The sequence below is a fragment of the Podarcis filfolensis genome (assembly GCF_964270895.1).
Source record: "Podarcis filfolensis genome assembly, chromosome: 12".
Taxonomy (NCBI): Eukaryota; Metazoa; Chordata; class Lepidosauria; order Squamata; family Lacertidae; genus Podarcis; species Podarcis filfolensis.
Genome location: NC_139614.1, coordinates 27,655,831 through 27,672,506, shown reverse-complemented (window position 1 = coordinate 27,672,506; position 16,676 = coordinate 27,655,831). Strand labels below are relative to the sequence as shown.

Genomic DNA, 16,676 nt, shown 5'->3' with positions numbered 1-16,676 from the left:
TCCTTCTGAGATTTTGGAGAAGCAATGCATGGAGAAACTTTGTGCCGGCAAACTAAAGCTTCCAAAAGCGAAAGCTATTAAAGAGCATAATGCTATCACACCAATTAAAAATTATTCTACAAGCCATTAAAAAAGTCTTGCTCTCCACCCTTCGTTCCCCAAAGGGAAGAAACCTGTTTCTGAAGAGATAATAGTATCTGTAAAGCCGAATGAAATGTGATTTTTAGTAATCATCCATGAATGAACACACATATCATCTGCAAAAGTTAACAGAACACCTAATGCATTTTGCCCAGGCTTGTTGTCTATGCAGGAAGGACTCTTTCAACCTAATGCATGTAATGCATTTTTTAAAAGTACTTACACACACACACACACACACACACACACACACAAACACACACACACCCTTACCTACCAACCTTGGGGCAACCAAGAACCTCCCTTTTGGAATTCAAATTGTAAGGGAAGGCAAATGCTTAGTGGCTATATGTAACAATATTATTACCTTAAAGTGAGTTTAGAATCACAGGGTGCCTCCCCTCCAATTAACCATAAACTCCAACTCCCTAGCTTTTTTTTAAAAAAAGTTTTTAGTATTTGTAGAATTTGAGCTATGAAGCAAAGTGTACAGGCACTCTTCTTCTCTTTCTGTGTGAGCGAAACAAGCTTGCTTCAAACCCCGCTTTTCAATGTTTTGATTCCGCCAACCACACCGGAAAAATTCCAGCAGACACCCACATTTAGAATGCGTCAGGTAAGGATGTAAATATATCCATCGCTCTTCAGTAAATTTCTTCTCATCAGTCTAAAGCAGGCATCCCCAAACTCGGCCCTTCAGATGTTTTGGGACCACAGTTCCCATCATTTTTTCATCTCCGCCAAGCTAAGCAGTTGGCCCCTTATCTCTCTCGCCCTGACCTAGCCACTGTGATCCATGCGACGGTCACCTCCAGACTGGATTATTGTAACTCGCTCTACGTGGGGCTGCCCTTGAGACTGACCCAGAAACTCCAGCGGGTGCAGAATGCCGCGGCGAGACTCCTTATGGGGTCTTCGCTGCGAGACCACATTCATCCGGTGCTATATCAGCTGCACTGGCTCCCGGTGGAGTACAGGATCAGGTTTAAGGTACTGGTTTTAACCTTTAAAGCCCTATACGGCCTAGGACCCTCGTACCTACGGGACCGCCTCTCCTGGTATGCCCCACAAAGAAACCTACGGTCTGCAAATAAAAACATCCTGAAGGTCCCAGGCCTCAGAGAGGTTAGGCTGGCCTCAACTAGAGCCAGGGCCTTCTCGGCTGCGGCTCCAATCTGGTGGAACGCTCTGTCACAAGAGACTAGGGCCCTGCGGGACCTGACATCTTTCCGCAGGGCCTGCAAGACAGAGTTGTTCCACCAGGCCTTTGGTCAGGGCACAGCCTGACTCCCTCCTCTGGTAACCTGCACAGAGTTTTGCTTAATGGTTGCCATCAACTTGATTTTAATTAATTTTTATAGTCAAATATTTTTAGAATGTTGTTTTATTTGATTGTTTGATTATTTGAATGTTGTTAGCCGCCCTGAGCCTGGCTTCGGCTGGGGAGGGCGGGATATAAATAAAATTTATTATATTATTATTATTATCATCCCTGACCACTGGTCCTGTTAGCTAGGGATCATGGGAGTTGTAGTCCCAAAACATCTGGAGGGCCGAGTTTGGGGGTGCCTGGTCTAAAGCTTTGTAATATTGGTTTGTTTGTTTTTATAATTTTCATTTTCATTTTCTAATAGACAAAAAAACCAGAAAAAATAAGGAAGAGAATGCTTGTATTTTTAGGTGGTTTTATTTATTTATTTTTCATTGTGGGAAAAATCCTGAGGCAGTAGAGTGGACTGTACCACTTTAAAATGAAAGTAAGAAACAACAACACCCCCAAAAAAAAATATTTCAGAGAGAATGATTCTAACCTAGCCCACTCTCCTGCTGTGCTAGTTTTCTGCAGAGGAGATTGTTACAATATTTTTTTACACCCCCCCTTTCAGTCTGAAGTAGTATAGTCCATTCTAACGCCTCAGGATTTTTCAACTTTATTCTGTTGTGTATTTAGACCAGGCTGCAGCTGCAGGGGAAGGGGAACTTTTACAGCTCAATTACCATCATAGCTTTAATACTACAGCTTGTCACTGAAAATGCTACCACAAAATACAGTGAGGGGGAGGGGAGGGAGCTAGGAATGAACCCCAGATGCTTGAAGACTGTTTTATTTTAGGCTGAATGCATTTCGGAATACCCTTTCTTATTTACTATACAATTTGATGCACTGGACGAGAATTGTTACTGCCAACAAAAAGTTCCTAAAAGAAGAAGGATTATTCTAAAACGTCACAGGTCTGAAAAAATATCTTTCTCCAGGCAGACACAGTTCTGTCCCCCTCCCCCCACTCCTATCAGTGGTTTTGTGCTAGTTTTACTACAAAAATACACCTGCTACTTTACCTGACACTGTACAGGCACTTTTCCCCATAACTGAATTTGAATGGTTGCTCTTGACTACAAGCCGAACTGAGCTCAGAACACGGACTGTGCGGTTCTTTCTTGATTTTCACTGGGAGACCATGGAAAGCCACTGGAAAGAAAGAAAGACAGAGAACAGAAACTAAGCCATTTCAAGCAATAACAATCAGATGAGAGAATCAAGAGGGTTCAGCTCCATTTTAAACCTGGCACTGGGCGGAATGAAATTGCTCCCCTAAACTGCTCTTGCCTTCTGTCTAAAATCAGGTTTCTACTGATGTGTGTGTGTCATCGGGACAACAAGTACCTGCTTTTCGGAGAAGACTCTGGATTAGGGATAACAAACGTGATGCTTTCTAGATGTGGTTGGACTACAACTCCCATCAGCCCCCACCAATCAGGGATGATGAGAGCTGCACATCTGAAGTGCACCGTATTGACTATACTTTCTCCCACCTATCAGAACTTCAAAACTGTATGGCTCCGCCTATGATACCATAGCCTCAGTTCAGCACCATCCTGATTTGTTCAGCACTGCACAGTGCATCATGTGCTGCCTGAATTTCAGCATGAACCTGGCCGTTTGGCTTGGTTCACAAACACGCATATTTCAGCCTGCACAGTCTCACGTTAAAAACGGGCATCAAAAAGCAGGTTGTTGTCGTCTGCAGATCCTTAAATATGTAAAGCTGGATTTCAGAATTTAAAGACGTAAAACACATTTCTAGCCCTCGTGAAAATATGATAAAAAATGCTTTAAGGTCAGGATTGTAGCAAAACGAAAGACACACATTAAAATGTATTCCCACACACACAACCTGCAATTCTCACAACGCTCCAAGCAACCTATTACGGTAAGTTTCCCACTCTAGGATGCCAATTTTTTGTTCCACGTTCGATGATAACTGACACAATCTAGCACCCCAACCATGTATACAAGTGCTTCCTGTTCTCCTCTACAAAGGCTACACTGTATACACAAATGGTGAATGCCTATTAGAAGCATAGAACATTCAAAGGAAAGAACAGGTGCATCAACACCACATGTCCATCTACTCCAGTTTGGCACCTTCCAGGATTCATGCAAATGATATGCAAATCCAGTGCTTATATTAACTCAACATATCTAAAGTAAGCAAATGAGCTGCAGCCCAGTAGCTCATTGTATTTCCAATTTTGCCTTCAATGCACTAAACCCTTGGTTTAGTGCAGCTAACAAAATGAGTGATTAATTAAATCACTGGAGTAAAAATGCAGAGAGAGAGGGGCGGGGAGAGAGAATTATCAGGAACATCTTTGGGTGTCAATAGACACCAGGGATCCTTTGTGTTATTAGTGCTTTTAGCCTTTAAAACTGAAGCATGGCCAAGATTCCAGCTCATTAGCAAGCAAACAAACAATGACCCATTTGCATTTGTTTTTAGCTACTATAATTTATATCAGAGGTATTGTACTTACTACAAGAAAGGGCTTCAAAATATCATTGGGCTGGGGAGCCGGAGTACAGAGGAGAAGAGTTTAACTTTTGGTTGCAGAATGCAATCCTGATCCAGTGAATTTCAGAGCCTAACAGCAGAAGGCCTTCACCAGCAGTGTTCTAAACTCCCCTTGTTCTAGGTGCATTTTACGACAGGGAATTTCATTAGCGTGAGCCCTTTCTGAGCTCTGGGCACAGTCCTGCACCTAAGACTTCAGATTAAAACTGCAGTGTGGAAGGAAGAGAGGACCTTTTTCTGCCCCCCCCACTTCCAGCTGCTCTCTGAAAACTGGAGAAGAGACCCACTTAAGAATAGTAGGGGGGGTGGGCATGGGAACGGCTATACCATGTAAAAAATGAACATACTATTTTAGCTACAGTTTACTCCTTTTCAGCTTCATTCTCAGTTTCTAACACTGTTCACCAGTTATCAAAATCACATGCAGTGGCATCATACTGCATAACTACCACTATATAACAAACAATATAGGGTTGTTACAAACCATGCACTCTTCAGCATTCTTTGCACTTGTTCACATGTTCAAGAACATGTGCAGCTGGATCCAGATCAACCCGCTGCATGTTTATGGAAATGTAAGTCCTACAATGCTCAACAAATAAATGTGTATACTAGGACTGCAGCCTAAGTATTGAGTCACATTGAAATAAAGTGGGACAAAACTATGGTTCACTGTTCACATTTATGCCAATGAGACCTACCTGTGTACACACTCCTGCTTACTCTGCATCCCGTGCTTTCCCACCACTGGTTTGGGAAGCAGTGTTCACATGACAGCCACAGTCCATATCCATCCTGCCATTCTTTTTATGTGTTTTCCCAATCCAGCTTCAATCCGAATTGAGAAAAAGAAGGACCTGTGTAATGTGTAGTGTGTACACAGCCAAAATTAGGCTGGATGCAATCCATTCTGTGGCCAAATCTACCACAGAATATTTTCTGCAGTTGTTTTTTTTTAATCCCTGGGGCAGGGTGTGTCCCTTCAATCTGCTACATAAACTAGGAAACAAAGGTCTTATAAATAAAAAGATTATAAATAAAAACACACTAAAAATTTGTTCATTCTGACTTATATTTACAGCTGCTTTAAAAAACATCATTTAAATAATTCTAAGCTGCACAAATGGCCCACGAAATGGTAAAGAGCAGCCTTCCCTAACTCTGTGTTGTTGGACTACAGCACCAGTCTTCTGTCATCATTGGCCCTGCTCTACAGGACTGATGGGAGTTGTAGTTCAAAACATGTGGAAGACACAATGTTGGGGACAGCTGCTCTAGACTTGGAGCAAAAATGCCTGTGCAAAACACATTATGGCCTGAGAGACTTGGGCTGTGGACCATAATGGCAAAAGGGACAGAAATTGACCTACAACACTACAGCTCTTAACACCAGAGTTCCCACTCCCACTTCCTTTCTCCACATTGTAATTACTCACTCTTTGCCAAGTCAGCATGGCCAATGACATGGATGTTGGGAACAGCAATCCCACAACATCTGGAGGGCTCCATGTTGGCTATCCCTGAAAGCCTCTGGTTCTTCCCTTCTCCCTCTGTCCTTCCCTCAATTAAACTCTGTGTGCATCTCTCACTGCATGTGTCAGTGTGCTCTATGTACTGAGAACTCTGGCTTTGCCGAGCCCAGCACCATCTGCTTTAAGCTTCCCTGCCCTCTCTTCCCTGTCCTTTGTCCTGTTTGCCCAAGTGGGCAGAAGCTGCCCACTGCCAGGGGGCCAAAAGACATTCACTCTTACAGGTTCACTTTTTAAACCTGTAGAAGAATGGGAAAGTAGACTACCACTGAAGTTTTGATGTTTTACTTAAGATTAATATAGTGGTGAAACTTTTAAAATACTTCTATCAACCCTCTGCTGCCACCCTAACTGCACGTACAGCCCAGTGGTTTCGCTTAGCATGATATGTGAAAGAGGCCACCAGCCCCCGTGTTTATAAGGCACCAACTTGGTTTCGGCGCCAACAATCGTTATATTGGCTCTAGAAAATAAGATGCAAAATAGGTGAAAAGGCATCTCTTTCACTAGACCAACCTCTACCAGCAACTTTCAAACTACCCAGAAGTTTTCAATAGCTTTATTCTAGAAAAAGAACCCAGTAGACAAGAAAACACATGTTTTCAAGCTCTTCTTTGGTTTTAATATTCACCATCGTGGTCCAAATCTGCTGTCTAATGAAGAGTCAGTATAGTGTAGCTGGAGGAGAGTGGAGAGATGAACCTGTGGCCCTCAAGTTGCTTTGGACTCCAGATCCCACCAATTCCAGTCACCATGGCAAATGGTCAGGGATAACAGGAGCTGTATTCCAGCAGCATCTTAACGGGTCACAGGTTTCTTCATCCCTTGGCTAGAATTGGGAGACCAAGATTGCCAAGATGCTCAGTGGGTGACCATTTCTCAGCTTAACCGCTCCCCTCAAGCCTATATCACAGTGTTGTTGTGAAGATAAAATGGCCTCGGAGAGAACAGAGTATATCATACTGAGTTTCTTGAAGGAAAGGTGGGATATCAATATAATAAACAATAATTTGAAAAGCCCAGGAGTGATGGCACGACTGTTCCTCAACGCCTTATGATGTATTTGGATGTGCTGATATCAAGCAGTCATCCTTGCGCTTCCAAGATATGAGTGCTATGGTCATCGAGCATCTTATCAGGATCTAAAGGCCTACATTCCATTCTTCATGTTTTTAAGGGAGTAGTAAGAGAACCAGACCTTTTACACAAATAATTTTCAGAACATTCCTTTCCCTTTTTGAATCGTAAGAACATAAGACAAGCCTGCTGGATCAGGCCAATGGCCCATCAAAGTCTAGCATCCTGTTCTCACAGTCACCAGCCAGATGCTTGTCGGGAGCACCACCTGAGACCAACAGCCCTCTCGCCTCCTGTGGCTTCCAGAAACTGGTGTATCCTGTACCCCAACACAAAACCACTTTACTTTCTGAACTTTCTGCTTTTTTGTTTCCTTCCCCGCAGCCAATTTTACTGTATGTAAAAATAGCTTCCCGTTTTTATTTCAAAATGGGGGAAAGCACAGAAACTCCCACATCACACTCCGATGTGGAGAAATGCTGGAGTGTTTTCACCCACAGCATGGAGAACCTGAGCGGCTGCTAACAGGCAGTTTTCCAGCTCACTGGCACTGAGACAAGCAAAAGCAGCACATTCATTTTGTGCAATTTGCTTTACCTTCCCACATGGAGTTGGTAGATGTAAAAGGCTGTTAAGTACTAAATTATTCCTTATCAAATCACCATCATCTGGAGTCATGATCAACACTAATTAAATTACTTTCACTGAACACGGCTCCTGCCTTCTGCTTCGGCTGCAAGGTACATTTTATTTTGCTTTACAGAAAAGGGACTAGCTAGGTCCACAGTGCAAAGCTAGGAGGCTGCTGTGCTGGAGTTTTAATTTAAGATCACCCCTTCTCTAAACGGCAGCATTTAAGATCACCCCTTCTCTAAACGGCAGCATCTCAGATTAGGGAGGTTAACTCTTTCATTTCATCCCCCCTCCCCTCTTTAGGGGACAGGACCCTCAAAAACTCCCAAGAGGCAATTCACCAAGCATTGTTTCTGTACAATCTTCATTGTGAGAGGGCAGTGAGGTCAAAGCAGTAGTGTTTTGCAGATGGTCTTCCAAAGATTTTGATCTTCACTGCTGCCAAAGTGGATAACATGGTTTTAAAATTTGAATAAATCCTCGGGTGTTCCACAGGTATGTTTACTATGCAAAACTTTTATGTGCTGTCATTTAAAAACGGCCCAGCTTGCTGAAGCAAGAGGCAGACTTTTGTGTTTGTTTCAAATGGTAGCTGTTTGACCATATTTAAAATTTCAAAGAATTATACTAGCACACTAACCAGGTGCTAGGAAGCGGACTGTTAGTGCCAAACTTCCATTGTCACCTGCTTTCACTGTTGATGTCATATTACAATTACATGCTATATTGGAATCTTCAAAACTGTACTTAAATGCGGGGAAGGACTTTGGATAAATTAGTTACCTTCTATCAGCATCTATAAGAAAAGAGTAACACAACTATAAATAAGCTAAGCAATTCAGCTGCCTGGTTCTCAGTTCCTTTGATACAGGGGAAAAGGAACTTTCCCTCCCCCAAATTGCTTCTGGAGAGCATTTCTAGATTTCAAACATACTGTACCAATATCCTCTATGAAAGATTATAACACTACAAGTTATACAGATTGTTGTTGCTGATTTGGAGAAATAATTCTGTCATTCAGTTCTCTACAACTAAGTATTTCAGCGTTAAGACCACATATCATCTAGTATAAAACTAAGCCGTAGGAGGAAAGTAGTAAAAATGAGATTGAGCACTGTGAGCTGGATTACACAAAGTATTACTCCTTGGAAGATCAGAATGAACTGTTGCATTTAGAAGTGGATTATTGCACCAATGGGGAGCGCAATTTGCTGATCACCAAATCCTTTGACATGACCCTCAGGACATCTTCTTAAATCCTATAGTCCAGGAAGTTTTAGTGAAATGCCCCTTCCACAAATCACACATTAACAAACACAAGCACTTACACTGGGCAGAAGCTTGTATTTACATGCAAGTCTCTGTACAGATTTCATGAAACCTAAATTTTCCCTTCGTTTTTGTTTCCTTTTCTAACCTCCTGAATCTTGATGTTCACCTAGGATGCTTGTATGAAGCAGGGTGACAAGAAATGAATCACCCAGAGAAAGAACAAGTCCAAGGAAAATTCCTGCAAACCACTTTTCAAATCTCTGAGAACATTGTTTTTTAAAAAAGGCAACACATACGTGCAGACAAGGCCTCATCATCTCAAGGAGTCAAGTGCACAAGAGTCATATGAATGCTGGTACTAGATGTGAATTACAATGACTTTCAAACAGAACAACTCATGAATGATGGGAGAAGCTTGAACAAAGGCAAATTGTGCTGGATACTTCTCAGTAAAAGGATGGAAAATACATTAAATTTAAAAGTCTTTTCAGCTAAAATGCCTGGCCTGATCAGAATGAGAAAGAGATTAAGCCTGGAGTAAGACTTCCATGTTTGCGTACACACACACATATACACACACAAGACCCTTACTATTCAATCTTTGACAAGCTCCCACCCTAGACGCTGAAATTCTGCATTCTGTAGAATCCAGAGCAAAAGGTATCTATATATTAAAAAAACCAATCAAAGTACAGACACATTCAATGCAGCGACTGGTGCAAACCACTGCCAGTTACAAATCATTGGCTTCTGCAAACCTTCATGCAACTTATCCATGCCAGATCCCAAAAATGCACACCAGAGAAACTTTGCACTCGACCACAAAAGGAAGCAAAAGAAGACACAAGACTTGCCACAGAAACATATACCAGAAATGGGTGTGTGGGTTGGTTCTAACACAAAGCAAAAGCTGCGTCTTCAAGAAAGCTTTACTCACTTTCGGCCCAATCAAGGAATTTTTAGAAGTGCTCTGGAATGAAGAGTCTCATAACGAAGCAATGTGCACAGGGCACATGCTTTTTCATGAGAGCGAGCAGAAAAGATGGGCCAGCCATACTCCTCTATCTCGGCTGATCTCACTCTGTCTCCAGGTGATGAACTGATTGAGATGACCTCAATTAATATGCAGTTAAATTCCAGAGGCAAAAGGGTACTCATAAAACCCACAGTGTCGAAGACTCGTTAAACCCATCTACCTGCCCATGCATAAGACTTAGAGCAGAAGGCACTTCAGATACATCATCACTGCCTCTCAAAGATTCTTTTCCAGTACATTTCCCTCTGCCAAGCCCTCCCTCCCCCCTCTTTCTCCAGCACGCAAAAATCCATTACTAAAGGGTCTAATCTCAGCTATCAGTGCAGAGTGCCTTTTAGGGAGCCATTAAACCATTTCTCTTGTTTACAGTGCCTGAAGAAAGATGTGAATTATGTCTGTGACAAAGTGGGTGATAACGTTTCTAAACTGCAATCAAAATGCAAACTGAAATACATTTAAAGGACAGGGGCCCTGATTTTGTTTTTGCAGTTTTCTTTACCTGCTCCAAGTTGGGCAAACAGATCCTGCACATACACAAACACACAGCAGGTCTTACAGGGAATGGTGGGACTCCTCTGCGTGGGTGTTTGACACAAGGCAAGATATGCTTATCATCTCAAGTATCTTTAGTTAATACAAAAAGGTTATCACTCAGAAACGTAACCCCCTCCCTTGCAAAAATATTAAATTTTTTTTAAAAGATTGCCTCCATAGACTCTGCTACTACCGATAAGTGCTCTTGACAAACTGAACCGATCAATACTATTTTTTTTGAAGAGGAATCAAGAATTTCTGATGCAAAGAGATGCTTAAAATACAATAACAATGATACTGCCCTTCCCACAATGTTTAAATCCATTTATGCATCATGGAGTCCTAGTTGTATAGACTTGCCAAAGAGATGGACGCAAAACTGAAGACTTTCAAGATGCATTCTAGTCTGACTTATTTGTGTGAAAATGCTGAAGATGCAGCATTAAAAACATAGCTGCATTTATCTGCTGCTCTTCAAATGGCTCTGCAGCCCAACCGTTGAGGTCTACATGGAAACTCCCAGACCTTTCGGAGTCTGAATCACTCTTTCTACCCTCCCTTGTTTGACTGGTGTCTTTGAAAAAGCAACACTTATTGCCAAGTATGATTCTGTTTTGTCTTTCAAAGCCTCAGTGCAATCCCACAATTGGGAGATTTTTCATGTTGGACCTGGAGAAGAAGGCCAAGCAAGGGTGGGAAATCTCAGGCCTGAGGGCCAAATGCAGCCCTCAAAGCTTCTGTATCTGGCCCTCAGAACCCTCCCCAGGCCACCCCCCTCACTTTCAGGCTGCCTGGAATGTATCTCGGGATTCTGATAATGCCTCTTTCTTCTCCATATGGAAGCTAGAGGGGTGTGTGAAGAAACCAGCCGACATGGGTTACTACATCCACTTTTGCCTGTGACCTCACCCATCATTGGTGTTTGGCTCTCAAGTTGCCCAGAAGGGAACTGTAGAGGCTCGTTCACACCAATGCTCCTGAAGACTGCCCTGCTCACAATGGCTTATTTTCTGCCATCAATATCAATGGGTCCAAAGTTGAGTAGGGATGGACAACCAAACAGTCATTCTGCACAGTTTCTGACCCACCCTCTTCAAAGTACTGTTGCAGCAGCTTGGGCTTGTGTTGAGTGAACATCCACCTTCAAAGTGAAAGGACAAATCTGCTGACTTTGCAGTTAAGTTGCAGATATAATCCATCTAGGTATTGCCTGGGGAATAAGAACTCCCATGTGTACAGATAAAAGGTAAGAGCTCTGCGAACACAAAGAGTGCAGGGTGGATTCAGAATTAAAAGCAGATCTATGTCCTGGTTACCAGGAAACACAGGGCAGAGGGGAAGAGAGACATTCTAAACTGGGTTGTGGAAAAAAGTCATCTGCATCCATTTTTGGAAACCAAGTGTTGCCGTGTTAAGCTCCTGCTTACCTATTCTCCTAGAGTAACTAAAATGCTACAAGAGCACAATGCTGAAGAAAAGACAATCTAATGAACATTTAGCAAGTGGTTCAGAGGACTTCACATCAATTAAAAGTGTGGTGCTGCAGTGTGGACTAGAACAATCTTGTGAAATATGCCTTTCAGAAACTTCTCTTTGGATGAGAGAAGATACTGTCCTTTAAACTGGGATATATTAGCTGAGACAGCATCCAAGTAAACTTTAAATGAGTTTCTACATCACTCCTGTTCTAGAGTTGTTGTTTTTTTAATGTACCACAAGACACAGGGGAAAGGATCAGAGGGCTTTGGGGGAAAGAACATGAGCAATCCATTTACGCCCATCCTGCGCATGGCACTTTTATAGACATGGAAAGAACATACTCAATCCCACCCCCACCCCACCCCCCAAAAACCTGGATCTTCAGTGCTCTTAAATGGAGACTGCAAAGATCCCCAAAAGATGGGTGCACTCTGTTTATGTCTTAAAATATTTGGAATGAAGGGCATGAACTCTTGCAAGTGACAGCAGGAGAGGATTCCACAATTGTCTTCTCTAAGCTGGAAATATAAGGATGCTCATTGACCATAGGGCATGTTATCAAAGGTTCTGGAAGAAAAGAATTACAGACACACCTGCCCATTGAAGTTAGGCTTCCAGAGAATCAGGACTGAGTCCCACAATGTTGACAAATTAAAAGCTATAGTCCCTGCTAACAGGATTTGTTCACTTATATATGTGCACCTGTTTTATAGAAGGCATAATCTAGTGGCATCACTAAATAAACATCAAACTCCAGATCTAATTATTATGAATTTTTATTAGCCCTGTCACCTTTTACTATGTGTACCATGGAAATGTCTCCAGTTCAGACTTCACTGGAAGCTTATGGGTTTAATATCTATGAGGAACAGAAGTGGAATTCTTGCCTGATCTTGGAACCATAGAGTCCCCATGAGTCCCACCACAGAAGTGTGCTGGAAACAGAGATGAAGAATGATATTAGATATATTTTCCAGGAGCACTTTAGTTTAGAATTGTACAAATGTCATGAGACTCGAATCCAGATAGTCCCCTTCTTTTCCTCAGCCTGGTGCCCTACAACGGACTGCAACTCCCATCAGCCCAAGACAGGTTAGGATAACTTTTCCAAGGATAGGTAAGATTTATATTAAAAAACCACTTTCTGAATCCATTGGCCTCTTTGTTTGGACACAATATTGTTTTGGTGCACTGTCTCCTTTTATTTCAAGGAATCCAGCATTTTTGGCAGGGATACCACCTTAGCTTCTTCAGATAATTTATGGGAAACTTCATTTAATCCAATGTTAAGCTTTTTAGAAACTGATGGGGTAGACTGTGTACTGGAACCTCCCTGTTGAGCCCTCTACAGCCATGGTAGCAAAAGAGAGAGAAAAGGAACTGAGGGTGTGAGGTCCTGGCTCTGCTCCAGTATCAATGAACTTGGCACCCAAAATACACTACTAAAGGGAAGGGGAACAATGACCTCATGCTCCAAAAATAATCCTCTAGCCTTTCACCTATGCAGGTACAAATCCCGATTACAGGACGACTAAGACCACAAAGACTTAACAGGTTTCAAAACACGGTTTTCAAGTATTATTTTAGGACAAAAAAACTACTTAGACCCTATGAGCTTCTTTCCTTGAGTACCTACCTCTCAGAAACTCCCCAGTATTCAGCCTTTTTGCCACTAACATGCAAGAATCCACATCACAGAAGCAACAGACATTGAGCTGTAGCTTTGGCCAAGTCAAAGGGAAAGGGCACAGGCCCCTTGACATATCCTGGAGGCTTTGAGGAAACTGCAGCATGACTGGAGTGAAGGGCAGTATGGAGATCACCCTCTCCCATCAGAAGAAGAAGAAGAAGAGTTTGGATTTGATATCCCGCCTTTCACTCCCTTTAAGGAGTCTCAAAGCGGCTAACATTCTCCTTTCCCTTCCTCCCCCACAACAAACACTCTGTGGGGTGAGTGGGGCTGGAGACTTCAAAGAAGTGTGACTGGCCCAAGGTCACCCAGCAGCTGCATGTGGAGGAGCGGAGACGCGAACCCGGTTCCCCAGATTACGAGACTACCGCTCTTAACCACTACACCATACTGGCTCTCAGCCAAAACCTAGTTTCCAGGAACCAGAAATGTGCACATGATCTTGGACCAACCTCCTCAAAAAGCCTCCAGGGCACAGTTTGCGGACTCCAGGGCCCCTGGCTAACCTTGTAATCCTTCAACCCCCGGTTACATCCCCAACACACTTCTCAAAATGCCCTTCTCCTCTTCACCAGCAGCCTTTCTCTTTCTGGACCCTCTGAGCACGACTTGGTCCAGCTGTGGGATGGCCTGGCTCTAGCCTGGGCCACTAAGTGTGAATTGCTGTAGTGCATCAATCTATGCATATGGTGTTGCTGGTCCAAAAAATCCAGCCCTCAAGAGCTGCATCTGTGGAGAAATTAAACAGCATCCATACAGCTGGCCTTTCCTCTGTTGGTGAAATTACAATTACACAAACACATCCATTGGAAATATCAAATGCAAAATGGAAGAAAGCAAATTGCATGCAACACTTCTGCGATAGCCAGTTATATGTGTTAGAAGGTAAGTAAACTACAGTAAAGCATTAACATTTGTGAATGTATTATTCCTGGACATTATTCCAGGAGATTATGAATGGTTGCCATTATTTTGAAGTGCCCCAACCTCCCTCCCTCAACCTGCCCATGCTTTTGCACTAGCTGTCAATTTGGACAACATTGTGGGCTTATCCTTTATGCTCCTACAAACCACCATTTATGAAGGATTTATACCTGTGCATAGGAGCCATTACTCTTGAGTAATACATATGGCACTTTGCTTAATGGCTTAATTATAGCATAAGCCCTTCCCACATTACAATTTGCATCATGGAATTTACTTGCAGAATCACTTTTGTGAACAAAAACATTAATACTGAAAGCAGCCTTTTCCCAGAAAGCAAAGTTGCAAAACTTGACAATACTTTGGCAAGGATATTAGATGTAATCCAATCCTATCTGGTTCTGCTTTGGCTTCAGATCAGATCCTTCCAACCCACACTAGATTAGTGGATGGAAACAGCATGGCATCTCTTTTTTGGAAACTAATTCAGTATGATGAGCCCAAGCACTGGATGACTGAGCCAACTGGCAATAATGGACCATGTGGGCGAGATGAAGCCATGTGGGACATTTATCTAACCCAAAAGAAAAAAAAGAAGGGAAGTAAAGCTATAAAGAAAAAGTTGCTACCTTTCCTAGAAAGTAAGGACTCAGAAAAGTAGACAAGTAAATTTAAGAATATCATCTGTCCAAATCCATTACCCAGCCAACAATTCTCCCCCTCCACCTCCAATATAAAAGCAGCACATATTAAGATAATAAAAGAAATCTATCTTATGGATGCTACACCATTCAGAACAAGACAGTTCATTTCACTATATTTCACAACTTTGAAATATAGCATAATGCTAGCACCAAAGGGCTATCACACAGATGAGGAAGCAAGGATAGACAAGAGGCTACACAAGTCAAGCCAAAGTCATGCACCGGCAAGAGTTATGAATAAGTTGTGCTGCTCACCTTGCTTTAGCTCAAGTCTTTGAAAAGGGGAAGGCTTCCAATCAAGACATCACCCAAATGTTTCCAATGTAAAGCATGGATGCTGTATCCCAGTTGGTAACATATGGCAACTGAACATCAACCCTCCTGACACAGGTATATTTCCAAGGAAAGAGTTTGCAATGCCTGTGAGCCTTTGTGCCAAGGCCCACAATCAACCTCCAGAGTCCCATGGCCATGCCGTTCTTCCTATTTGTTGTCACTGTCACTGTGAATGCTCAAAGAGTGAAGAACAAGAAGAGGAGTAGCTGCTTCCACTCACATTGCTCACTCCCTGTGGGACTGGAGTGGGAACCTCAGGTCCAGGGGCCAAATGTGGACCTCCACACCTGTATCTGGCTCTTGAGACTCTCCTCAGACCCCATCACCTCCCCAGCCACACCCTTTCTTGCTAGGCCACACCCCTCACTGGCCCTGCTTCATGCCCTCCTGGAGAGTTTGGCCACCTGGAATATGTTCTTGAACTTTGGTCATGCCACTTGCTTGCCTGGACGAAGGATAGAGAGTATTTGTGAGTGTGTAGAAAAAATCATTCTCGTATACTACAGGTAGGATGAACATCTGTTGCTTGGCCTACTTTTGACCCTGGTTCTGCCCACCCCTGAAATGCGGCCCTTGGAAGGTTGCCCAGAAAGGAATGTGGCCCTCAAGCTGAAAAGGGTTTCCTAACCCCTTTTCTTTTGACTAAACATGGAAAAACCTGGTGCTAACCAATGGCATGCCTTCGTTTCAATCAGGAATTTTGACTCCCAAGTTCCAATATTCTGTTATTCTGTGAACCACCCTGAAATATTATGATGGAGGGCAGTGTATAAATTTTAACAACAAGAAGAACAACAACAACAAGAACAAGAACAACAACAACAACAACAGTTTTGCAGCCACATTTTTAAAGCAAGGGGGGGGGGAATCACGGCCTATTTAAATGTAACATCAGGAAAAGTATCCATGAGTTAATGACACTGATACTGTATTTCACCTCCACAACTCTGGTGCTTTGAAATTCAAAGGAACAACCAGCTACATCTCCTTGGAGGATTTGTCAACAGCTAAATTTCAGCTGGAGAGAGAAAGCCTGGGAGGCTAACAAAACCTACAGGACAAGAGCAAAATGTTTAAAACAAAGTTTAGCAAAGGTGCCAGGTTAAATCTGTTGTAGGTGAGGCAATATTTTATCCCATTCATAAGTCGTCACCACTAATAGGAACCACCAACCATTCCACCTCAGAAGCAAATATGCCTTTGGTTCTTTTGCTACAAGCACCCAACAAGCTTTGCAGATAGTCAGGAAAATGACCAGTAAGACACTCATTGCCCACTGGTGGGAATCCCAGTTGGGAATCTGCTGGTTGTGCAAACTGCTGATCCCCAGTGCCTCTCCTCTAGTTAGAAGAAAAAAGCAATGGTAAGGAAAATATTTCCAAGCCATCTCTGGGTAATAAGCCATGCATGACACATATTGCACTTGCCCGAAACCTAAAAAGGAAGCACTTATTTAGAACTACTCAG

General features: G+C 42.7%; 1 protein-coding gene across 6 annotated transcripts in view; it reads right to left on the bottom strand.

Moving 5' to 3' along the window:
- ETV1 (ETS variant transcription factor 1) overlaps positions 1–16,676 on the bottom strand; it is a 92,172-nt gene that overhangs the window by 42,829 nt on the left and 32,667 nt on the right. For all 6 annotated transcript variants that reach the window (XM_083578775.1, XM_083578776.1, XM_083578777.1 and 3 more), the window contains one exon: positions 2,482–2,611. In XM_083578775.1, coding sequence (XP_083434901.1) covers positions 2,482–2,611 — 130 coding nt within the window. The remainder of the gene's footprint in view (positions 1–2,481; positions 2,612–16,676) is intronic.